The sequence below is a fragment of the Lathyrus oleraceus genome, chromosome 7 (genome assembly GCF_024323335.1).
Source record: "Lathyrus oleraceus cultivar Zhongwan6 chromosome 7, CAAS_Psat_ZW6_1.0, whole genome shotgun sequence".
NCBI classification, from domain to species: domain Eukaryota; kingdom Viridiplantae; phylum Streptophyta; class Magnoliopsida; order Fabales; family Fabaceae; genus Lathyrus; species Lathyrus oleraceus.
Window position 1 is genome coordinate 286,894,254 of NC_066585.1, and position 26,884 is coordinate 286,921,137.

General features: G+C 34.9%; 2 protein-coding genes across 4 annotated transcripts; one reads left to right on the plus strand and one right to left on the minus strand.

Annotated features, from left to right (window-relative positions):
* The first annotated feature begins 12,764 nt into the window (after positions 1-12,764).
* On the plus strand, positions 12,765-16,577 carry LOC127105212 (glucose-1-phosphate adenylyltransferase large subunit 1). Its single transcript, XM_051042374.1, has 14 exons — positions 12,765-13,051; positions 13,242-13,525; positions 13,902-14,024; positions 14,115-14,285; positions 14,366-14,542; positions 14,619-14,674; positions 14,792-14,885; positions 15,070-15,255; positions 15,329-15,409; positions 15,500-15,586; positions 15,681-15,785; positions 15,970-16,076; positions 16,165-16,225; positions 16,359-16,577. Exons 2-14 carry the CDS (start codon positions 13,286-13,288, stop codon positions 16,458-16,460), a joined length of 1,590 nt encoding a protein of 529 aa, XP_050898331.1. The 5' UTR covers positions 12,765-13,051; positions 13,242-13,285; the 3' UTR covers positions 16,461-16,577.
* A 5,859-nt stretch (positions 16,578-22,436) lies between these two features.
* Positions 22,437-25,950, minus strand: LOC127101405 (uncharacterized). Of its 3 annotated transcripts, none has more exons than XM_051038819.1 (4): positions 25,778-25,950; positions 24,024-25,393; positions 23,753-23,778; positions 22,437-23,369 (listed from the first exon to the last, which is right to left on the minus strand). In XM_051038819.1, the coding sequence occupies exons 2-4, from the start codon at positions 25,339-25,341 to the stop codon at positions 22,620-22,622; spliced, it is 2,094 nt and encodes a 697-aa protein (XP_050894776.1). In that variant the 5' UTR covers positions 25,342-25,393; positions 25,778-25,950; the 3' UTR covers positions 22,437-22,619. The 3 variants fall into 3 exon arrangements, with proteins under 3 accessions (XP_050894776.1, XP_050894777.1, XP_050894775.1); XM_051038820.1 differs by having other exon boundaries at positions 24,273-25,393; positions 25,661-25,828; XM_051038818.1 differs by having other exon boundaries at positions 25,661-25,828.
* Between the last annotated feature and the right edge of the window lie 934 nt (positions 25,951-26,884).

Here is a 26,884-nt window from a genome sequence, read left to right on the forward strand (position 1 = left end):
TTCTGTTTTTGCAACTCTGCTGAGGCAATTTAACCGAGCACTCTCCACACTCTCTCATTTTCATCTCTCTCACACAGGCCTGTGGACAGGCCTGTGTTTGGTGAGGGGGCGGGCGCTTCAGGTGCTGCAGCTAATGATGATGATGATGATGTTGATGATGAGGCTACCGGTTCTGAAGCCGGTAGCGAGGAGGATTCTGAGCCCTTAGAGGGTTGAGTTTTTGTATTTTTCATTTTTTTGTTTATTTCTTTTGTAGTTTCGGATTCTGTATTTTGTACTGTTGGGGTGTTTTGTCCCCCATGAACAATTTAAATTTTCAGTAATGTTATTTATTTATGTTTTTAATTTTGTTTGTTTAATAAATTTTTGGTTGATTAAGTGGCAAACCTTCTAGATTGGTTTCTCCTCAAAGAAGTACCCAATGAAGGTGCATCCGAGCTTGGATGGCAATGATAAGAATAAACAAGTGAATGAAGCTAAGGTACATGGTTACCTCCGGCTAGAATTTTAGAATGCATTAGGAACTTTACTCTTTTTGGTAAATTGAATATTGTCTTTTTGCAACATAATTGAATGAATGTTTCATCTAGAACTTAAAACCACAAATTGTGAGGAAACCTCCATTGTACACTTAAATGCTGGATTCTAATAAGTTTTGTTGATTCATGTGATTCATGCTTTGTCTTTTATTATTGTGAAATTGTGGAAGCAATTAGAAATGATCAAGGCACTTGTTTTCTTTTGAGCACAACTACATCCAAAAACAACTTACCTGTGAGCAGAGAGAGTATTTGTTAACCCCTTTGAGCTTAAACAGTTGAATCTCGGCTTGAAATAAAGCGAGATCTCAAAAATCTTTTTTTTACAACCCGGAAAATCTTGATTATTGTTCTTTTGCCGTAAAAAGTTAGGAGCATTCACATAGGGTGAGGAAGAAGTAAGTTGGGGAGAACGAAAAAGAATCGGTAAGTACCACAACTCTTGAAAAAGAAAAGAAAAACCGAGCAAGCATAAAAAAATATATGTATAGAAAATATAGAAAAGAAACATCTGTTTTGTAAATATGATGTGAAAGAAAAGAACAAAAATAAAAAGAATGAAAATGAATGCTTGTTTGGAAGAAAAATAGTGAAAAATAAAAATAAAAAAAAAATTTGAGTTGTGGAATATGAGTTGTGAAGGTTTCAAATAAGAAACAAATGAAACAAAGTCGAGATGTGTGAATAATACTGTGAATGTCTCTTTTGCATCGGCACTTTCGTTTCAATGGCCTTAGAAATGACCCTTGTTTGTTAACCTAACCAAGCTTCAACCGAAAAGCCCTTAGTGATCTTTATGCTTCCACATTACCATTTATGATTGTTAGACATTGTATGAATCTATTTGATTTCTTCATTGTTTGTTAGAGAGTGAGATTATTCCCGCGGTTGCAAACGCGTAAATTCTTCATTCCTTATTCGAAGAGGAGAGATAGGGTGATTCATTCAAAATAGTATTGTTGTAGATAGATAAATATTTCGCATAAGCTATTAAGTTTTAGTTCTTATGTATTATTTTATTCGAACCGTTGGAAACTTGTATATGCTGATTCGCTTGTGTTTGAGCCGTTTTATCCAACTTCGGAGAAACCTTTTTCTTAAGGCAAATCCTCTTGTTCTTCAAGGGGCATACTTTGCTTGAGGACAAGCAAGAATCTAGTTGGGGAGAGTTGTTAGATTCCCAAAAGTGCTTATTTGAGCTATCATATGTGGGCATCTTTCACTCTATTTCCTTGCTAAATTGTCAAAACCACCTTTGTTTTAGATGAAATGCATTACATTGATAAACGATCTTGGTACCTTTGATTTGTGTGTTATTGTGCAGGAAGAAGGCATGAAATAATTGAAAATGAAGACACAAGAAAGTTGGCAAAGGAACCAAAGAGAATTTGCATTCATCAGCTTGCTCGCTAGGCGAGAGCTGAAGCGAAGGCCTCGCTAGGCGAGTTTCCAGCGAAAAGCTCCAGTAAAATGCCAATAAATTCGCCAGGCGAGATCCTAGCGAAGGTGGTAGTGAGTTCGTTCAGTTTTGGTGAAAAGCGCAGCCAGCACTCACTCGCTAGGCGAGGCTATAGCGAGTCCCCAGCGAGCATTCCAGTAGCAAAACCTCTCAACCTCGCTGGGGCGAAGGTTGGAGCGTGTCCTTCGCTAGGCGAAGGTTTGTTCGCTAGGCGAACATGACAGTTTAACAGACCCTGTTTCTCTGGGCGCAGGTGCCTTTGGTGCCACAATTTGACCCTCGCTAGGCGAGCCATTCTGCTCGCCTAGCGAGCATGACAGCCCAGTACTACTCTATAAGTAGCAGGTGCCACTTTTGAGTGCCATACCTAGTTTTTACCTCATTTTTCCACTTTTGTACTTTTGTTATATATTTTTACAGCATTGTTCTTGGGAGCTTTTATGCCCTAGACTTCATTTCTCTTCATCTTGTAACCATCTTCCACAAAAAGAAGGTGGATTCCCATCCAATCTCGATTATCCGACTTGGATGTTGATCAACCTTCTTCCGAAACTTGCCGACCAAGCTACCATGAAAATGAGTAGCTAAGTCATCCGTTTGTCAAGGTTAGATGTAGGTGATTACTAGCTTTGTGTGTAAATGTAAGGATCTTCATGTGTAAACTCTTTAATGGTGAATATATGATGAAAACTTTGTTTCTATTTAAAACTCTTTGTGTTGGTTTATGATCGAGAGATGTTTACCAACTCTTGACCTAGGTTTTCATCCAATCTTGTTTGTTAGCTAGAGATAGTAATGAATGATTTTGTTCACTATAAGGTTGAACCAAAAAGTTGTCATTTTGATAGATTGTGTTCGAGAGAAACAATGGATCAAAATGGGAAAACTCACAATGTGTGTTCGAGAGAAACATATTGGGAGGACTTTGTGAAATGATTTATCATCTAAGGGAGTTTATAAGATTGTTGACCGAACAAATACATGCAAAGTAATCATCGAACCCTAACTTTGGCAATATTTCTCATTTATTCAAACCATAACTTTTACCGCAATTTAATACCTTTTTATGCAAGATAACGTGACAACCAATCAAAACCCTATTGTTACTTGAGTTAGAATTAATACAACCATCGAACGGCGGTGATATCTTACAATCCCTGTGGATACGATAACAAAAACCCGACACGTAAATTTACAACTAACACGTAGCAAGTAGGATTCTGATTCAACAAGAGTGACACAATTGTCTTGAACTCTATCTCAGACATCAACCCCCCACACAACATTTTTTTAAGGTGTATTCTAATAGTATGTGCTTTAATGGCACTACACATATATCCCGGTTTAGTGAAGGTTCTAGGAATTCTGCCTCGCAATTCCATAGGAACTAACCTAAGTTCCACAATCACATATGCGAGTCTATAAAGAGTACTCATGTAGCATAAGTACTCCCTCATACAAAATATAGATCTCATTAAGATTTTGTATCATCTCATCCTCTTATCGCTTCAGGATTCATGCTTCTCTTACTTACTCTAGCATGATCACCTCATATTATTTACAACTTGTTATTACCCATTGAACCTATTTCTTGGGATCTCCGGTCATTTAGGTTGGTTTACCATCATTAGCAACTCATTTTTGTATAACCATTAGTCTCATCTTCTTTGATGTATTATGGACTTTCTCCCTAGCTAATCTTTTCCTCAAAGAATCTACTAAATTTACATCAGTGCGTACATGATCCACTCTTACAGCTCCTTTAGAGATATAATATCTGAAAGTGTTGTGATTCCTTCTTATTTGACGTCTTTTACCATTATAATAATGGTTTTCCATTTTTTCAATAGTCGCGGTACTATTGCAGTGGATCAACATAGTTGACATATGTTTTTCCCATAAAGGAATCTTAGCTAGCAAGCATCTTAACCAACTTGCTTCTTCATTAGTAGTCGCTAATGCTATCATCTCATAATCCATCGTGGACTGAGCCAGAATAGTTTGTTTCTTTGATTTCCAGGATACAACTCCTCCAGCTATATTAAATACATAGTCACTAGTTGCTTAGAATCATCTGATAAGGTATTCTAATCTGCATCATTGTATCCTTCAAGTACAACAATAACTCTCTGATAATGCAAATTGAGATTCACAGTCTTTTTAAAATACTGCATGACTCACTCAATAACTTTCCAATGCTCGTTACTCGGTTTACTAGTAAACCTGCGTAACAATCCTACGACATATGCAATGTCGGGTCTTGTACAATCAGTGGCATACCTAAAACTGCCAATGATGTTCGCATATTCTGTTTGTCTGACACTTTCACCAGTGTTCTTAAATAGTTTCACACTTTGATCATATGGTGTGCTCGCAAGTTTATAGTCAAAGTAAGTATATTTCTTTAAGATTTTTTCACACAGGTTGATTGATCCAAAGAAATTCTTTGCTCGGATATCGTGATCTTGATACAAAGAATCATGTTCACTTCTCCGAGGTCTTTTATATCAAAGTTGTTGCACAATAATTATTTTACATCATTTACGGCCTGAATGTTTGATCAAAATATGAGTATATCGTCTACATAGAGACATATGATAGTGCAAATGCGATTCTCAAATATGTAATAAATGCATTTTTCACTTTCATTCACTTTGTACCCATTTGATATCATTAAGTTATCAAACTTCTTATGTCATTGCGTTGTACCTTGTTTTAGACCATATAGAGACTTATCTAACTTACAGACATTGTCTTCTTACCCATGAATTAAAAACCCTTCCAGTTGGTCCATATAGATTTCTCCTTCTAAGTCACTGTTTACAAAAGTTGTTTTAACATCTATTTGGTGTACTATTAAGTCACAAATAGAATCCATTTAAATAAGTACCCTAATGGATGTAAATTCAAGTGCTTGGAGAAAAAGTATCGAAGAAATCTATATTTCCTCTTTGCCTAAAACCTTTGGCTACAAGGCGAGCCTTGTACACTTATCAATTGTTCCATTGGACTTTAGTTTCTTTTTCAAAACACGTTTACAAACTAGTGCTTTACAACTATGAGGCAAGTCTACTAAGTGCAAGGTCATGTTAGATTCCAGATAATGGAATCTGTCTTATCATAAATAGCTTCTTGCCACAAATCTACATCCAGAGATGACAAGGAAATACCTTCTAAATCCAGAAAATGGAATCTATCTTATCATAAATAGCTTCTAAGAGATTTCATGAAGAAGAATCTTAGATTTGTGGCAAGCCTCTTAATATTTGCCTGAAGAAGAATCTTAAACATGATTAAAGAGTCTGATTATTTGTCTGAAGAAGAATCTTAGAAACATGATTAAAGAGTCTTAAACATAGATTTGTGGCAAGTCTACTAAGTTCATGAAATCTCTTAATCTTGTTACTAAATTGAATTTCAATTTCATTCGCAAAAGTCTTAACCGTAGCAGTTTCACAAAAATATCATTTTTAGTGATTGTGTACAAATCTACTCCAATAGACTGACTAAACTATGCCTTATTCAGAATAAAACTAGAAACACAATTCTTTATAATCTCTAAAGTATACATGTCATCCTTCAAGATTACAGTCTTTTCAGAGGTGGACTCTGTTCCATTTCTCCAATACCGACAATATTAGTGGTGTGGGCAACTCCCAATAACACTTTCTTATTCGTGTATGTTTAAACATTGCACAATCATAACAAACATGACGAGAGGAGCCAATGTCTAACCACCAACCATCAGAATCACCAATCACGTTGATTTCAGTGATCAAAGCAATAAATCGCTCATTAGTCAAGTTAACATGTCCATTAAGGGCAACACAAGGTTCAAGTCTGATCTTACATATTTTAATCATATGATCTAGTTTTCCATAATTGAATTAAGAGAAAACATCAGTGTCATTTTGTTCTGGTGGTGGTTATTGCCTACCAATTGGAGTAATTGGGATCTTTGAAGGGTTCTCATTCTTAATTCGGTTCACAACATTACGGTTCAAATTCTTTAATTATTTGTCAAATGGCTTCAGAACTACACCAAATTTCTTTTTGTTTTTTGAAACAACCAATACTTTTTCTCTTTAATCATGTTTCTAAGATTCTTCTTCAGACAAATAATCAGAATCTCAATTAAAAATTCTTTTATTTTGCAGCAAAGCATAATTTTAAAAAATTTTAAACTATGGGGCAGTTTGTCAATAATAAAGGAAATTTAAAATAGTTCATCTAAACACGTATCTTTTGGGATGATCTCATAAGCAATCTTTTGAAGTTCGTGACATTGAATCTCCACAGATCTTTCATCTATACCATCTCATACTTGAGATAACGACTACCTGTATACTCCTTTGCTCCAGCTTCTTCGTGTCACACTTGTTTTTAAGAGCATCCCAAACCTATTTTATAGTATCGCAACTACTGTAATAATCACAGATCATCTGCAAGTCCATTCATAATAGAATTTTGTAATCATTCTCTTTTCATAAGTTGTTTTCATTTCTGAATTGTAAATGTTCGCTTTAATATGTACATTATATTCAGCTTCAATACTATTAAGTGTTCCATCTAAATCCATATTTTTTTACCGTTAATTTCTTCAGTAGTCATGACAGTTCGAAATGTCTTAAAATTATTGTTTCACGATTTTGAAAATTAGCTACATAAGAAATTATCGGGTCGGGTCGCGTACTAGTTCGCTCTCTTTAAGACGTTTCGTGACACTGCCAAAAGTTATACAAAGCAGTCGAACTACCGCACCACCTCCAGGATAAAACACTTTATTCTATATTGTATGATTACTACTTGTGTAGTAGATAATCGGCCTAGAAATACACTCTTTGATGGTACAAAAATCATCCGAATATGATATAAATATCACTCTTAGTATCTAATATAACAACCAATCGTAATAATATGGTCATTTTGACCACTCAAAATGATTTCTCAAACAAAGAGAAATTCGAATAATTCTCTAAAGAGAATCCAAAGATTATACTTGATAATTTCCCAACTCAAATGAGGAGAAATTAACATAATTCTCTAAAGAGAATTAAAGAAAATACTAGAAAAATTCAACAGAAAAAAAGGGGAAGGGGTTGGCGCTTCGACAATTTAAAAAACGGAGAGTTATGAGAGTGAAGAAGGAAAAACTCAATAAACTTTTGGTGTGTTTACAAGAAGTTTCCTTATATAATGAAGTAAGATTGAAATATATTTCACCTAAGCAATATGAGACTAAATTTTTTTTCCAACTAATACACAATATGGAATTTGACGGAATTTTTTCAAATTTATCTTTTATATTTTGAATATCGACATAATATTCTATAAGATAATTAATTATATATGATCTCCATATAAATAAATACATGATCTAATATAAAAAATAAAATTTTCAATTGAAAACCAAACTATATATTGACTATGGTTCACAAACTATATATTGACTATGGTTCACAACATAACATACTCATTGTAATATTGACTTTTTTTTCTCTTATTATTTGTCTCTTACTGTTGTCATTGCGTAGAAATCTTTTGCGTAAAAATCTTTTGTCTTGGTTCCATTAGGTATTTTTATAAATCTTTGATGAATCAACATATATCCTAAAATTGTTATCGTGATCGTATATTTTATTACTTTGCTTTCACTATTATAATTATAATTTTGGTTATTAAGATTAATTCAAATAAATTGTAGATGAGCGAGTCTGTATGATTGATTTATTAAATTTGATTGTGAGATATGTCTCAATATTGATGTTTGTATTTGATACGTCACCACATACGTCTATTGAGGCATATAATTTTACTTTTTATACGTATACAAAAACATTATTTCTCTTTTAGTTATTGGTATTTAATAAAAAAAATAATGATAATATATATTTATATATTTATATATTTACAACAACAACTAAGGCTTATCTTCTAAATCCTAATTAGCTTTGGGCTTGGGCCACAAAACTCAACTTGAATTATATCTAATATCTCAACATACCCTCTATAATTCAAGTTGTCAAGACACACTAATCATTGTCGATCTGAACTATTCTTAATTTCTTTCTCAACGTTAGGAATCTGTCGATCTTCAATCCTTTGGTGAAAACATCGGTCAATTGTGCTTCACTTGAGAAATGTCTTACTTCAAGTTCACCTCGAGTTACCTTCTCCCTTAAGAACTGAAATATAACTTCTATGTGCTTACCTCTTCCATGAAAAAATGGATTCTTCGTAAGATTTATCACTGACTAGTTGTTGATCTGCAGTACCAGAGGTTTCTTCATTTCGGTCTCGATCTCTTTCAACACAAATCTGATCCAAATTGCTTGACACACAACATATGATCCTGCTATATATTCAACCTAACACGATGACAATGCCACCACAGGTTTCTTTCTCAAGCATCATGAGATTGGGGCACCAAATACTTGAAAGAAATATCTAGTAGTGCTTCTTTGACCTTCCTTATCTCGACACCAATCAACATTTGAATAACAAGTAACCATAGCTTATTTGCTTTCAGAATCTCGTCGAAATAAAATTCCATAGTTTGTCGATCCTTTTAAGTATCTCAGGATTCTTCTTGCATCCTTCATGTGTGACACCCTTGGTTCACTCATATATTTGCTCACTAATCCGACTGAGAAACATATATCATGTCGACTGTTGCACACATATCTTAGAGATCCGGCTATTTGTTTGAACAAGGTTGCATCGACTTTATCTTCCTCTCCATGCTTCTCTAGCTTCAAATTTGGTTCTATATGCAAAGATATAGGAGTCGAATCATCCATCTTGAATCTCTTGCGTATCTCCTTGACATACTTTCTTTGGTGTAGCACCATACCTTCCTCCGACATTTGAAATTCCATCCCTATAAAGTATGACAACTTTCCCAGATCCGACATTTCAAATTCCTTCTTCATCATCTCTTTGAACTTTAATAAGTTCTGCAAGCTATTTTCAGTAACTAGCAAGTCATCGACATATAAGCAGATGATTGTTATATCTTGTGTCACAACCTGAACATAGACACCATACTCAGATTTTCATTTGACGAATCCCAATTTGACCAAGTATGAGTCGATCTTCTTGTTCCATGTCCTAGGTTCCTGCTTGAGACCATAAAGCACTTTGTGCAACTTGTATACTTTCCTCGCTTCCTCCTGAATCACAAATTTGAGAGGTTGTGTGACATATACCTCTTCATCTAAAGGTCCATTCAAAAATTCCGATTTCACATGAATGTCGACCAGTCTTGCTTACATGCCAAGGCTACCACTAGTCGAACAGTTTCCAATCTTGCGACAGGTGCAAAGACTTCAGAGTAGTCGAGTGTTGCTCGATGAAGAAATACTCGAGCTACCAATCTCGTCTTATGTATTGGTATTAACCCATCAATGTTGTGCTTCAACTTGAACACCCAGTTCACTTTGGTAGTTTTTGTATGTGCTGGCAATTCGACCAACTCCCATGTGTTGTTTCTTTCGATTGCTTGTAACTCTTCAACCATAACAGACTTCCACTTTATATTCTTTAAAGCCTCACTATAGTTGATTAGTTCAGCACCTGCAAGTAAATCAAAATGAACTAGTTATCCATCTGTTGTGACTTCATCATCACCAACCACTTCATAGTCTTGAAGTCTTGTTGGACGAGCTCTAGTTCTTTGAGGTCTCTGACTTGAGCTAGCCATAACCTCTCTGACTTCGACTGTGTCGGGTATGTCAACAACAACTTCGACTTCAACTGGAATATCGACAATATATTCAACTTCGACATCATCATTTTCTTCGTCGAAATTATAGCTCATCAATGGCTTATCAATTGCATTACTAGAATTCCAATCCCAGGCAGAATTTTCATCAATCATAATATCTCGACTAATCATAATCTTCTGATTAATTAGATTGAACAACCTGTATGCTCTAGTCTTATGATATCCTACCAGAATTATAGGTTAATTCTTGTCATCAAGCTTCCTTCTTCTTGCATGAGAAATATGTTTGTAACACATAAAGTCAAACACCTTCAGATGACTCACTGATGGCTGTTTTCCACTTCACACTTCTTTAGGAACCTTGTTCTTCAGCTTCTTGGTAGGGCATTTGTTCAGTATATAAATAGCAGGTAAAAAAGCTTCACCCCATAAGGATTTTGGCAAATTCTTCTGCTTCAGCATGCATCTTGCCATGTCCAATATGGTCTTGTTTCTTCTTTCTGCTATTCCATTATGATAAGGAGTATAAGGAGCAGTTACCTCATCATCAACACCATGTTCTGCATACAATGCTTCAAATATCTTGGATGTGTATTTGCTACCTCCATCTGTTCGTAGCACCTTGATCTTTTTTTCACTCTGGTTTACGACAAGCATCTGGAATCTCTTAAAGATTTCGAATAATTCGTCCTTTCTCTTTATCACACAGATCTATAACTTTTGACTAAACTCATCGATAAACGAAACAAAATACTTGTTTCCACCAATGGCATGCTCCTCAAAAGGACCACATATGTCTGAATGTACAACTTCGAGTATGTAGGAGGATTTCATTGGCATTGTCGAAACAAAAGACTTCCTGGACTGCTTTCTGACTAGACAACCTTCACAGAGTTTGTCGGGCATCTCAAGACTTGGTATACCAGTTACCATATCTTGAGTGATTAGTTGATTGAGCGGCCTAATATTCAGATGGCCAAACCTCAAATGCCACAACCAACTATTTTTATGGTCGAAGATTATTTTCAGACATTGTACCTCAGTTGAACTGATTATGGTCTTAAATGTTCTATTCTTTGACATAGGAGATTTCAAGACCAAGTTATTCTGGATGTCAAAAAGTTCTAAGGCTCCACCTTTCATAACCACTGAGAACATTTCTTCGACCAGTTGTCCAACACTTAGCAGATTTCACTTCACTCAAGGGACATAAAGTACATCTTTGATAAATGATTTTGCTCCCTTAATCTTTTGAATAACCATGTTGCCAGTACCTTCAGCTTGTAACGAGTTATTATCAACAAGTTTGACCTTACTCTTCTTCGAATCGTCAAAATCTACTAACCATACTTTTCAACCAGTCATGGGATTCGAGCGCCTGAGTCGAGGAACTAGATCTTGGATTCGACATGATCATCTGCAACTGCAACCATAACCACCATATCATCATAATCATCTGAATCTTGACGTTCAAGGTTCGCTCCTTCGTCTTTGCCTTTTGTCGATCCCTTGTCTTTCCTATACCAATAATAATTGGCCAAGTGACCCCATTTTTCATAGTTATAGCACTACACACCTTTTTCTCTTCTTTGTCTTTCTGATAGCAATTTCCTTCTCCTCTTTTCGAGGATTCATAAGCTCTATCATCGACCTTATTCTTGCGAGGATTCGACTAAGACTTCTTGCCCTGAGTCTTGTCGATTTTGTCTTTGAACTTGTAGGAACCATCATTCTTCTTCCATGATTGAGCCTGTAGTGCTTGTATCAAGTCTTGAACCCATTTCCTTTTGACAATCCTAATCTCATGCGCCTCCAACGAACCAACCAAATCTTCTAGTTTTAGGGTTTCAAGATTGTTGTATTCTTGAATATCTACGATAATATGATCAAAGTGAGCGGTCAACATACACATTACCTTCTCAAGTATCATCTTATCAGTTAGGGTTTCACCATAACCCTTCATGAGATGGACGAGTTTCTACACCTTCGACACATAGCCTGCAATCTTTTCGTCTTCTCCCATCGACAATAATTCATATTGTCGTCATAAAGTTTGCAACTTGACAATCTTGACTTTCTCGCCTCCTTCATAGTATTTGACAAGAATATCTCATGCCTCCTTCGCCGATTCAACATGAGCGATTCTGTCGAAATTAGTCGTATCAACGGTCGATTGAATGTAAAATGTCGCCTTACAATCCTTCTTCTTGGCATCCTTGTGAGCGGTTCTTTGTGCATCGGTTGCTTCTTCACTAACCGCGGGAACACCATTAGTAACCATTTCTAGGGTTTCATGAAAGCCAAATAGAGATTGAATATGTTTTCTCATCAAAGTCAATTCTTGTTGTCAAGAGTTGGAAGGAAGTTTGGTAGATTTTCGTTACCATTCATCTTTGCAGCGACTGATCAACAACAACCCACGATCTCGGAAACACGATCTCTGACGTGTGATTCTTGAAAAAACAATCAAGAATTTAACCGGAGCTCTAGATACCAATTTGTTAATGTTTGAGGCATTTTTAGTGAGGAGAGAAAGAGAGGATAAGGAAATAAAAATTATATTATTGAATTGAATTATAATACTGAATTACAAAGTGTCTATTTATATACACCTAAGTGATTCGAATACCAAGTAAAATAATAAACTAAGTAACAAATTGTAAACCCTTATTAACTTTGAGTTTGAACCACACAACTCAACTTGAATTATATCTAATATCTCAATAAATATTAACTTTCAAAATATTTTTATTTAAATTTAAAAAATATAAATTCTAAATTATTTATTTATTTATTTATAGAGCTAGAAAAAAAATTTATGAAATAAATTTATCAGAATAATCTTTTGTCAACTTAAAATATTATCTGGTAATAAGATATTTTCATTTAATTTATTAAATTATGTGGCAATAGAAACATACATTGACATGTGTTTGTTTGTGAAAGACTCTCCGTGTATCATAAGACTAAGAGTAACCTAGAAACATGGACCGTGAGAAATTACATTATAGACTATACTACCAAATCAACATTATTAACTTGCCTATAGTTTTTCAAAAATTGATATATACCAACCAAAACCATAAGATTTTCCCCATCATTCTCGTGAGGCCTTTCTCACTGGCTCACAAGCCAATAAAGGAAACTCAAACTACTCACTCTAGATCACATTTCAAGTTTCAACACTCTAATTTCCAAATATCTAAATCTCATTCTAATCAACTTAGATCAGCTTAAATCTACGGTTGTTTAATCACTTAATTATTCTCTTCAGCTTTTTTGGTGTTGCTGTTTTCATATTGTTACTTCATTCTGGTGTTACTCAAAGTAAGATTTTCTTTCTCTTCATTACTTCATTACTATTATTTTAGTGTCACTTTGAATATTTGACAACTGTTATGTTTCATGATTTATAAGAAAATAAAATAATTCAGCGTAATGTATACTTCACTTTATTTGCTTGCAGTTTGAACTTTGAACATCAAAGTATAATTTTTTTTGTTTGGCTCTTTACAAGGACTTGAATTTGTGGCATTTCTTCACAGCATTGAAACCATCACAATGGTGTCTACTTGTGTCAACTTTAAGACCAATACCCATGTAACAAACTTGAGGAAAGACAATATTTTTCATCAAGAAAATGGTTTTCTAGGTGAGAGAATCAAAGGGGGTTTGAATTACAGTCCATGGAACATTAATAAGTTGGAAATAAGTTTGAAAAACAAAGAGAGGGTTAAGAAGGTAAAAAAACCTGGTGTTGTGTCTGCTGTTCTTACATCAAATGATGCCACTGAGACTAAGGTATGCTAAATAACTTCATGTGATCTATTTTCTATCATAGTTTTAAATTTGTGATTGCGAGTTAAAGCCACTTGACTTGTCTAGTGTCTGTGTCTCTGTGTCTGAGTCAAAGTCACTTGACATGTCTGGTGTCTGTGTCCGTGGCTGTGCTACATATGTCGTGAGCGACTGATGTAACTGCAAATGTTTCAAAATATGTTATGTTGTGGTCATAATTATTGTTACAGATTACTAATAACATCATTTTTAATAATTTCTAATTATGGTATTGATCAATATGACACTCAAGACTTAGGTCCTTAGATTCTGCAGCTAAATTTTATGTCATTATTTGGTAAATGATTCTTCGATTCGTATTTATGTGTGACAACTTCAGACATTTCAAGTTCCGTCTTTTTTGAGAAGAAAAGCCGACCCTAAAAATGTTGTTTCCATCATACTGGGAGGAGGTTCTGGTGTTCAACTTTTTCCTCTTACCAAACGAGCTGCTACACCAGCTGTGAGTTAACCAAACCATTGTTTTTGTTGACTCAAAATTCGAGAATTGTTTCATTCGGTAATGATACATAGTATTGTTTACATTTTTCAGGTTCCTGTTGGTGGATGCTACAGGCTTATAGACATTCCAATGAGCAACTGCATCAACAGCGGCATCAACAAAGTATTTGTATTGACACAGTTCAATTCAGCATCCCTTAACCGTCATATCTCTCGCACCTATTTTGGAAATGGCATCAACTTTGGAGATGGATACGTAGAGGTATGTATCAAGAAATCGGCTGTTAATTACGAATGGTGTATATATTCATAAAAAACTAATACGAACCAAACACGCAATAGGTTCTTGCGGCTACTCAAACACCAGGAGAAGCCGGGAAGAATTGGTTTCAAGGAACAGCAGATGCTGTGAGGCAATTTACATGGGTGTTTGAGGATGCAAAGAACACAAACATTGAGAATGTAATAATCTTGGCTGGAGATCATCTATACAGAATGGATTACATGGATCTTGTGCAGGTATTCAATTTATTTGTTTCATAATTTCTTCATTTCATTTTCAGTGTTTTCTGATCATCTTGAAACATATAAGCAGAGTCACATTGACAGAAATGCGGATATTACAGTATCATGCGCTGCTGTTGGTGACAGGTATGAAAATGTTACATTGAGTCTTCTTTGTATGCATGTTAATTCTTTTTTCGTAACAATATATATTTTTCAAATTCAGTTTTATCTAAGTTTCATATCCATTTGCCCGATTTTCAGCCGCGCATCAGACTTTGGATTAGTCAAAGTAGATAGCAGAGGTCGCATCATCCAATTTTCAGAAAAACCTAAGGGAGCTGATCTTAAAGCAATGGTAAGTTCTATACATGTATGAAATTTCAAGTAAAACAGTTTAGTTTCTTGCCTATCGATAACTTTATCGATTAACCGATAACTAATACAAAATACTCTATATGAAAATGAAGATAACAAGAATAACTAATCTAACTAACTCATAACTAACTTTATCTCTAATAGTTCTTGTTACTTCTGTGCAGCAAGTAGATACCTCTCTTTTTGGATTGTCACCTCAAGATGCAATAGCTTCGCCATTTATTGCATCTATGGGGGTTTACGTATTCAAGACCGATGTTTTACTCAAGCTTCTGAAATGGAGGTATCCCACATCCAATGACTTTGGATCTGAAATCATTCCAGCATCAGTGAAGGAATACAATGTCCAAGTAAGAGAAATTTGACAATAAATATACCTCCATTCTTTCCGGAGGTAATAAAAATATTTCACCTTTCTCTCAGGCGTTCTTTTTCGGAGACTATTGGGAAGACATTGGAACAATACGATCATTTTACGATGCTAACATGGCTCTTACCGAAGAGGTACATTGAAGAATCAAGATATTGAGCAATTAGAAATATGTTGTTTAAATTTTCTTCCTATCATGAAACTAATATATGCTACTCTTGCAGAGCCCAATGTTCAAATTTTATGATCCCAAGACACCTATTTTCACTTCTCCAAGATTCTTACCACCAACGAAGATTGATAAATGCAGGGTATGGCTATGATCATCTCTCTTCCAAGTTCGATCTTAACCACTTTGTATCACGAGATGTTTTTTCTTGCCGTGTTTGAGTTGCTCTTTTGTAGATTGTGGATGCAATAATCTCACACGGCTGTTTCCTGAGAGAATGTAGTGTGCAACACTCCATTGTGGGTGAACGTTCGCGTTTGGATTATGGCGTTGAGCTCAAGGTAAACTACCATGATTTCTTTACCAAGAACGATAGAACCAAGGCTATAAATTGTGTTCACTCCACGGTTTAACTGTGACTAAATTAGAAACTTTGTGTTGTAACCCGTCTTGCACACTCTTGTTACAGACTCTGAACACTATATATAAAATACTATTCGTAAATTTTAAAACAATCTTTTACAGGACACTATAATGATGGGAGCAGACTATTACCAAACCGAATCTGAAATTGCTTCTGAGCTAGCAGAGGGAAAGGTTCCGATTGGGATTGGAAGGAACACCAAAATCAGGTAATGTTACTTGCAGTAACCACATTTCAATTGAACTCATTATGTTGGGTATTCATTTGATATTTGTTGTTTCTTGTCTTTGTTGAAGGAAGTGTATAATAGACAAGAATGCTAGGATTGGGAAAGATGTCATCATCATGAACAAAGATGTGAGCATGACTCTCTTTTACATTTGATGTCATTTTGTTAGTTATCTGTTTTATAGCGTAAGATCATCACGCACTATGCGTCGATCGAACATACAGTAAGTATCTGATGTATTACCATTGAAATGTTTTTTAGGGTGTTCAAGAAGCAGATAGACCTCGGGATGGTTTTTACATCCGATCAGGAATCACAATCGTGATGGAGAAGGCAACAATAGAGGATGGCACTATCATATAGACTTATAGAGTATTCCAACCAGCATTTTGGTTTTTGAAATGTAAAAATAGAATGAAAATAAATGGGAATGTTAAATCAAGATGCTCATAAATAAAATGATGAAAGGTTGTTTGTGAACTGTTACTGCATGCACTTCTGTGTTTCAAATTCAAACCAGCAACAAGTTGTTGGCGTTGACATTGTCGATACTGAAAAATGGAGAGAAAAGAAAGTAGAGTATAAGTGGATCAATCACAAACATGACTAGTTTTAATTAAAATTCAATTTTGTAAAAACAAATCCATCATCAAAAACCACCTTTAATAAATAAGATTATAATGAGTGTTTGGAACATATCAATATGTCAAAAAACAAACAAACTATGTTTATGTTAATGCTTCAAATTGTAGCTTCACTATTTTCACATTAAACTTATTGCCAAATATATGCTAGGATATTAAAATAAAATAAAAATAATTTTATTAAAATTTACTTTTGTTAAGAATGATAAATAAATGTATACTTATTAATATATATTTAGAGTATTATAATAACATTGAAGTTCTAAGTTTTATCTAAATTAATATTTTAAATATCTACCTGGTTGTCCCGTTTGTTAGAAGATGTAATTCAGTATTTTAGTAGAAAAGTTGTATTTCGCATAGGTGTGTTAGACACAATATAGTTGATATAAGTTGATTAGGAGTAAGTTGTGTTCGACAGAGTCGAATACAACATGTGAGTCAAAGTATAAGCATCTATTTGATAAAGTCGAATACTATAGTTTGTAAATTGTATGTTTTGGTTGCCGATATATAGAGGTAATATTTTGTAAATCAATAAGAAGCAATCTCATAAATTCCTTTTCACACAATATTGTCTCTCTCTCTCTCTTTTCATAATTTGTTCACATTCTTTCTTTAAAATTTGCGAACTCATTTAATTTGTGAATTTTTACATATTGATAATTCCTTTGGTATCAACGAGTCCGATTGTGATTCAGAGCGAATGTGTAATGGCAAACGGAAACACAACATCAACGCAATTTTCAATAAATATAAAGGTTTTCAAAGGTGAGAACTACGAAGGGTGGGTTTCGCAAATGAAGTTCATATTCAAATTTTAAGATGTGTATGAAATCGTGAATGATGGAGTACCTGCATTGGAAGTGAATGCAAATGATGTTCAGAAAGCTACACATAAGGAACAAAGGAAGAAAGATGGAAAATCTCCTTTCTTGATTCACCAGTGTGTGGATCTAAATGTGTTCGAGAAGATCATTAAAGAAGAAACGTTCAAGAAAATATGGGACAAGTTAAACAACTTGTACGATGGAGATAAAAAACTAAAGAGGTTGAAGTTGCAGACACTGAGAAAATAATTTTAGATGACTCAAATGAAAGAAGATGAGTCAGTTTCAGAATTATTTTTCGCGAGTGGTGCTGCTAACGAACCAGATGAAGATGTATGGTGAATCGATCACTAATTTGTAGAAGATTGAGAAAGTGTTGAGATCTCTGAATGCAAGTTTTGATAACATTGTAATGTTATTGAATAGTCCAAGAACCTAGCTGATATGAAGGTGAAAGTACTTCAAACTTCATTTGAGACTCAGGATATGAGACTGAAGCAAAGGAACTCAAAAAGGGAGAAATTTGAGAAACAAACACTACAAGCAAGATTCATCTAGAAATATGATAGCGAAAAGGTGAAATAGAGAAAGAATCTTGCAAATGATGAGAAGTCAAGCAAGAATTTAAAGAATCACTCTGATTTAATCAAGAAAGTCATGGTTAACAAGTATTCGGGGAAGAAAGTTGACATTAAGGAGGTGCAATGTTACAATTGTCAAGGATTTGGTCATCATGCACGAGATTCTCAGAGAAAGAAGGAATTGAGAGCAACGCTAATGATGAAGTGCAATATGCACATGTTGGAGAAAAGAACTCTGATGATATGCTACTCGTGGCAAATACGAATAATGAACAAACCAATATGTGGTACTTAGATTGAGGATGCAACAACCACATGACTGGTAATAAAAATTGGTTCACCAAGTTAGATAAATCAGTTAAGAAAGTGATAAGGTTTGTAGTGGCATGCATGTCACATCAATTGGAAGAGGAAACATAGATGTGTTGTGAAGAGATGTTCAGAAGGCCAATATTACTGATGTATTGTATGTACCTTCGGTGATAAGTAATTTGCTAAGCATACATCAATCACTTGCAATAGGGTATAACATGAAGTTGGAAAACAATCAGATGAAGGTGTATAATGGTGAAGGAAAAATGATATTTAAATTACCATTGGCAGACAACAAAACCATCAAGATTGAGATCGACATGGTCGATCATAAATGTCTGCTTTGACTATAGTAGAAGACAAGAATTGGCTATGGCATCAGAGGTATGTACACCTAAACTCCAGAGGTCTAGGTATGCTCAACTAGAGGAAAATGGTGTATGGCTTATCTCAGGTGAAGGAATCAAGCCAGGTGTGTGAGGAATTGCAAATCAAAGCAGGCTAGGAAAGCATTCAAACATGACTTTTCAATGAAGTCGAGAGAAAAGTTGGAGCTTGGCACTCTGATGTGTGAGGATCTTTTGAAGTAAGGTCAAATGGAGGTAATTGTTATTTCCTAACATTCATAGATGAATTCACCAGATATATATGGATTTACCTTATTGAAAAAAAAGAGTGTGGTGTTCACATAGTCCAAGAAGTTTAAATTGTATGTTAAGAAACAAAGTGAATACAAGTTAAAGAAACTAAGAACTAATGGTGGAGGTGAATACACATCTAGAGAATTTGCAAGATTTTGAAATGAGGAATGTATAAAGCATAAGGTCATTGCACCCAATACACCTTAGCATAATGGTATAGATGAGAGGAGAAATAAGAGTAAACTAAGCATGACTAGGAGTATGTTGAAAGCTAAAGAAATGTCAAAGAGATTTTTGGGTGAAGTAGCTTCTACAATATTACACATTCTAAAAAGATGTCCAACCAAGAAGATAGTCGAGAAGACACCTTATGAGGCTTGGACAAGACTGAAACCAAATATTAGTCACCTTAGAGTATTTGACTCAATGTGTTTCAGGATTGTACCTGAACAATTAAGGAAGAAGCTAGATGATCGAAGTCTGGCCATGGTGCTCATAGGTTATCATTTTACTGGTGCATACAAGTTGTATTCATCAAATGATGATAAACTAATTATCAATAGAGATTTTCTAGTGGATGAAAGCAAATGGTGGAATTGGACTCAAGAGTCAGTTCGACATGAGCAAGATATAATTACAACTGTGCTTGAAGAAGACCAACAAACTGAAGTCACAATCAATCAAAATGAAGAACCACCTGAGCAAAATGTTTGAAGATCGACTAGAACGAGAACTGAGTCGACAAGACTAAATGGATATGAAAGATTTCTAGATCAAGTAATTGATGCAGATGATGACCTCATAAGAGAGGTGATGATGATGGATGAATCAGAACCAGTTGATCTAGATTAAACCATGAATGATTCAAATTGGTTGGCAGTCATACAAGAAGAACTTAGGGCAATCGAGAAGAATAAGACATGGGATCTTGTCGAAAATTCAATCAAGAAGCCAACTAATGTGAAGTGGGTCTATAAGTTGAAACTAAGGACAAATGGTGAAATTGACAAGTATAAGGAAATATTAGGGGCGAAAGATTTTCTACAAAAACCTAGTATCAATTACAATGAAGTTTATGCACCTTTTGCATGGATGGAAACCATTAAGATTGTTGTGTCAAATGCAACATAAAAAGGATGGAAAATACATCAACTAGATATAAAGTAAGCATTTCTGAATGGACCGTTGGAAGAAGAGGTCCATGTCAGTCAACCACCGGGATTTGAAATCAAAAGACATGAGCAGAAGGTGTATAAATTGAGGAAAACTCTTTATGGTTTGAAGTAAGTCCCAAGGGCTTGGAATAAGAGAATATATAGCTTCCTAATCAGGACAGGTTTTACAACATGTGCTTCAGAGCCTAAAGTGTATGTCAACAATTCAAGCAGACCCATTCAAGTCATTATATGCTTGTATGTGGATGACTTGCTGATTACAAGTGCAGATGAAGCAGAAATAAAAAAAAAGGGTCAAGTTGAAACTGATGCAGGAGTTTGAAATATCTGGCCTAGGAAACCTGTCATATTTCTTAGGGATGAAGTTTAAAGACACAAGTGAAGGAGTGTTTATGCACCAAAAGAAGTATGCCCAAGATATATTAAAAGGTTTAAGATGAGCAACTATAATGCAGTTGTCACACCACTGGAGACTGGAGCAAAATTGAGAAAGGATACAAACGATGAATTTATAAGTGCGATATTGTACAAGCAAATCATTGGATCCTTAATGTATCTACGCAAAACCAGACCAAATATATGTCAAAGTGTTGGGTTGTTTAAGTAGATTCATGGAGAAACCTCGAGAATGTCATTTGACTGCAGACAAGAGAGTGATGAGATACGTAAAAGGTACAATTGATCATGGCGTGTTGATGTCAAGACAGAAGAATATCAACACAGATGCAGAGGTACATAGATACATAAAAGATACAATTGATCATTGTGTGTTGATGCCAAGACAAAAGAATATCAATACACATGCAGAGGTACATGGCTACACTGATTCATATTTTAGTGGAGATCAAGATGAGAAGAAGAGTATTGCAGACTACATATTCATGATTAGAGGTGCTCTAATCTCTTGGAGCTCAAGAAAGCATAATATTGTGACTTTGTCATCTTGTGAAGATGAGTACGTGGTTGAATCGTATGCAGCATGTCAAGCAGTATGGATAGAGATGTTGCTCAAATAGTTCAAGATCATGGAACCTAAGAAAATGAAGTTGTTTGTCGATAACAAGTCAACTATTGATCTAGCAAATCATCTTGTGTGTCATGGTTGGAGTAAGCACATAGAGAGAAGGTATCATTTTCTTAGTGATCAAGTAAATAAAGGAAAACTTGAACTTGAGTATTGTAAGTCAGAACGACAACTAGCTGTTCTTTTTCTTCTTCTTCTTCAATGTCTTGAAAATCCTAATTGTTCTAACACCGTTAAACCAACTCAGTTGATAGTTGTACAAGGACATCAAATGTAAGAGTGCATATTTGAACCTGTGACATCTTATTTGTTCACGTATTAAATATGATTGAACTAAATAATTTAATAAACTAATTTTAAAAATCTACTTGGTTATAGGTTGTTTAACCTTATAACTAGTTTCAATAACAAAATAATATGAGTAATAAATTAGATTGAACCGAATAATTTAATATTTAAAAATGTCAAAAATATGGTAGACTATGTCTATTAAATCTCTTGCTTCAATTTTCTTTTGTCAGCAAAGTTAAAAGTGACATATCAGATATCTATTTTATACTATAAAAATAATTTTAATTTTTAAAATACTTTTTTATTTTAAGATTTCATAAATCTTTTAAAAAATAAAATATAATATAAAAATGTGTAATTTTGATTGGTTTAAAATCTCCCTATTTTTTCTCTACTTTTCCTCAATCACCTAATAATCACTCTATTTTAAATTCAATATATGTATTTTTTTTCTTCTTAAAATTGTTGATGTACTATTTTAAATGGATGTCAAATGTGAAATAAATTATTATATAAGAATCTTTATTGAATTTTAAAAATAAAAAATAAGTTATATATCATTAACATCGAACATGACATCAATTTTTAATAGAAAGATGTTACAAGTAAAAATAAAACCTTTGAAGAATTTTAAAAATAAACAATAAAAATTATTTGTCACTAAAAAATAGACACTATCAACTTTTAATGTAAAAATATGTTGGAAAAACCTCAATTCCACTTTGTTTAAATGCTTTAGCTTGACAATATAACTTGGGTGGTACCAGAAAATGTTCAATGATTCAATCCTTTTTGAAAATTTCTTCTATCCAGAATGATGACAATTTATTGCAAGTATATATGTTACAAAAATAAAACATATATAACTTCTTTTATTTAGATATTGCTCCACTAGTAAGTCCCATAGATAATATTTATTTAGATATGCCTAGCCATTACACACTTCACACTGCACAACCATATATATTCCCAACAAATTAATACAAGACTTCCCAGATATTTATGTTAGCAGTGACCAAAAACTTCAAAGTCCCTTCATGTTCCAAACAATGACAGGTCCCTTTTTCGTAAGCTCGGAGGGATTCAGACTATTCATTGCCTTTCCCATTAGGGCCATGGCTGCAACGCTTGGAAACGGCTTGTTTTTTAACTCTCCTGCCGCACTGTTTGAAGACTTTGAATCACGATTCTCAACTGTTTCATGCCTCTTTTTAGAACAAGCAGCACGATTATGACTCCATCTCTGAATCCAAGGATGCGAAAGTGTAATTTCTACAGCTTCCTTTGCTTCGGTAAAAGAGGACTCGGCATTTGATAATACTAGAGGTGGTTCTAGTACCGTCTGTCCTTCGGCGTGTCCTTCATCGTTATATACCGTTTCGGCTTCCAAATTAGTTTTGCCATCTTTCATAGTTTTGCTGAAAACATTAGTTAGTTTTGCATGTGAAGTTTCTCCAATATTTTCACTCTTGGTGCCAAGTGCAGCATGTTCTAATGAGCATAACTTGAGCCGTTTAACCCATCTGCTACTTGGGTCTGATCCCAAAGAACTATTGCTAGATTTTGACCTTGCATGACCTTTTTCGTTAGATAACAGTTGGTCCACATCAAGGCTACGAGTTCTTGATGTGCTAGTCTCCATGTCAACGGGACTTGCCAGAGTGAGAAGTTCGCGGGGCTCTTCGTTTATATTCCCAGACTTCTCTAGGTTTTTCCCTCTAGCCGAAGTTGTTGCACCTAGAGTTGAGAGTGAGTTTTGACTATCCTTGGAGCACTACAAAATTTAAAATTTGATCATTGATGCTTGATTTACCTCTAAGTTTAGAATAGTATCTCTTTGTTAACACATACAATTAACACAAACTCTAGAAAATAAAAAAGAAAAGAAAAGATATTTTCACAAGGTAAACAGAACCTAATTGTGTGTGTGTGAGAGAGAGTTTATGTCTTCCTATGAAGAAGATGTGTCGTTAAAGTTAGTTTTGTGGTGTCATACAACACTCATCCTATAATCAACATAAATGTAAAGTTAATGAAACCCTTTCTTTTCCAACAAAAAAGCCACTGTATATAAAGGGTAAGAATCAGATTATAATGAATATCAATTAAATACTTATGCAATGGTGCTGATGGGAAATCAAACATGGGAAACATTACCTTATTTGACAGCATTGGAGCTTCACCTGCAATAGGTAGGAAGTAGCACAATTAGTTCCAACAAAAAAAAAAACATTGAAAACATCAAACTTGCAGAACATGTTGTTTTACAAATAATGAAACTACAATTAAACAACTGAAATTATGGAATAGTTAATGGTAAACATCATACAAGTATTAATCAAACTCAATGCATCTCAAAAGATTTTGTAGTACAAAGTCTTAAAGGATAGCATTATATGGCATGTCCTTTCACAGTGTGCATATATACCTGAAAGATTATTATTCTCATGTAAAGTACCGATGTCCATAGTGTCGGGTTCAGGCGTTGATTCATTCGCCACGCTTGTTGGAAATTTGAAATCAGAAATATTTTCCTTCCCTTCCCTTTTTACGGAACTCCTCAGAGTTTCTAGTTTAGTATGATCACTAGTGGGTGGATTCGGAGATAAATCAATAATTTCATTGAAATTATTTCCTTTGAATTTTATAGGTGGCATTGACTCTCTAAAAAACTGACCTTTGTCGGATAAATTAACACCAGGAATCTTTGACATCAGAAAACGATGCGTTGCTTGGGAAATTCTGGGAAGACCTCTTGATAATTCTTCTACGGAATCTAAATTGGTGTATTTACTTGCATCCTTCACACCATAAACAGATTGTGGCACTTGCTCTACCGAAGAGTAGACATTTGTTGGTTTAGTTGACTCCAAGAGTGAAGTCTGGTTTGAAATGTTTGGATTAGCAATTAAATTTTGAATCATGTGGTGCTGACTACGAACAACATTGTGTCCGTCGTCATCACTGTCCGCTATGGGAACATGCGGAAAACAAGTGAAGCTGCCTCGCATCAATCTTGATAGGGAATATCTTTGATGGTCTAATCGGCTACTCATCTGCTTCTCATGAACACTAGGAGAAGAATAACTATGAAATTTAGTGCTTGTGTAATGTTCTTGGGGTGCTGAACTGTAGCTCGATGGATATACTTCCCGCGGTCCACCTGTAACTTCATTCATTGCAGATTTTCCATTGTCGCGTACATTTGTCAGTACTACGTCAGAAGCTGATTTTACCGAGTTGTTCACCGGTGTGAAAAGAGTTAAGTTCTTCGGTTCAGTATCCCTCAAGGATCTCATCGGCACTCTTTGAGACAATAATTGACACTTTTCTACTGAAGTTTCTATTTTATGAGGAGCAGATACTAACGGCAACCTAACTCTGCTGGGAGAAACCCTGTCATCGCCCGAGCATGATTCTGTTCCAGACTTTCCATATACCTTGCCGAAAACACTTTTTTCTTCTCTCTGAAAAGGTAACCTTCCCTTCAATTTTTCAGAAACACCGGATACAAGAGATGGTTTGGAACCAAAACCAACCTTTGTAACCCCATTTGCCTCTCCAACTACCCCAACAACATCCACGGAACGATCTGATCTGACCTCCGGCCCAACACTCGTCGAACCACTCCAGCCAGGATTTATTGCTGACATGTAACTTGTGTGATTCCAATGAGCCATCCATGGTAATAGATAACCATAACCAAGCATTGCATGAGCATCTACTTTCTCATCATCATCACGCATTGTCACTATTTTGATCTCAAAGACTTAGTCAACTCAAACAAGTCTTCAAAACCTGAATTTTCCCATACATTGAATAATTAGCCTCCAGTAAAAAAAATCATCACATGCAAAACTAGATCACAAGTGATTAAACACTGTCACATGCAAAATGCAGAATATTCTTACCTACCTAACAGATAAATTACTGCTAAATCATAATAAGAGCTAAATCAAAATGGAAATAGTGGATTCAATAAAGACTTATAAATCAGTGGTTGAAGCAAATCTAACTCAATGAAAAACGTAATTCAAAAATCAAACAGATAAATTCCAAAATTACCTTGGTAAAATAGTGAGGCAGAAAATCGAAGACTGGGTTGAGCGAGAACAAGGCAAAGGAAAAATAAACGAAGAAGAAAAGAATGGCTTAAGAAGAATGAAAACGGAGAAGTGTTACCGTGTGTAAATCAACGGTGAGAAGCTGGTGAGGTGATGGGTATAGAGTCCATCTAACCGTTGATTGAGTTTGTACTGTGTTTTTTTGTCTTCTTTGTTTCAAGTACTCTTCTCTTTCCTTAGCCACATGAATCGAGGAATTGGGATCGGTCCAATGGGACCCACCCATGTACACTTTTCTGGTTCTCCCATTGGTTGTTCCTCGTTGTCTTTTTGTGATTTGTTTTGGGTTTTTCATTTCTCCTATGTTTAAACCTACGCGGAAGTATTGTGACCACTTTAAAAATTATTATTTTATATTTATTTTTTGATGACAAGACATTTATGTTTTAGTTGAAAGGTTCCGAATCTTCGGTTTAGTCAAAATTATTCGTTTTCAAATTGGAAAATATGAAAAACAAATATTTTCGAAATTTTTATTCAATTAATCCTTTTTTTATAAATTAAAATAATTTATTAATTTTTAAACTACCTCACTTTAAAGAGATAATGTCAGATGAGTTGGCGCATGCTCTCTAAGTTAAACAGGTGACACCAATTGGATTGGCTAGTGCACATGATGTTGTCAATCCAATTGAGATTTTTTTACAAAAATAACTCTTTTTTTCAAGGAAATTCCCAAAATACCCCTGGTTTCAAAAAAAATCTCAAACTACCCCACTTTTAGGAGGAGACGCCAATTCAATTGGCGACTCCTCTTAAATGCTTGAATGGAGGCGTCAATCGGATTGGCGTCCATGTGTATAAGTTGATAGGAGACGCCAATTGGATTGACACCTCAGTGTAAAATACAATTTTTTTTGTAAATGGTATACGTGATAGATAAATTTAAATAGGACCAATTGATATTAATAAATTTTTCCGTTTACACAAAAAGCCTAATGGTGATGACTGGGATCACCTAACCGACCTCCGGTCCCACATCCTCTAGCTACCCTAACTCGTGGCCATAACCCACGTTGATGATTTAGTACCGGTGTTTGAGCATCTGTGAGGCCAGGAGCGTCACTACCAACTACAGGAGAAGGCCTGTTGAGGTAGTTAGACAAGTCGGCATAGTCTTCAGTATACATTGATGGTGTACCGCCGTAGCTGAGTTCATGACCCA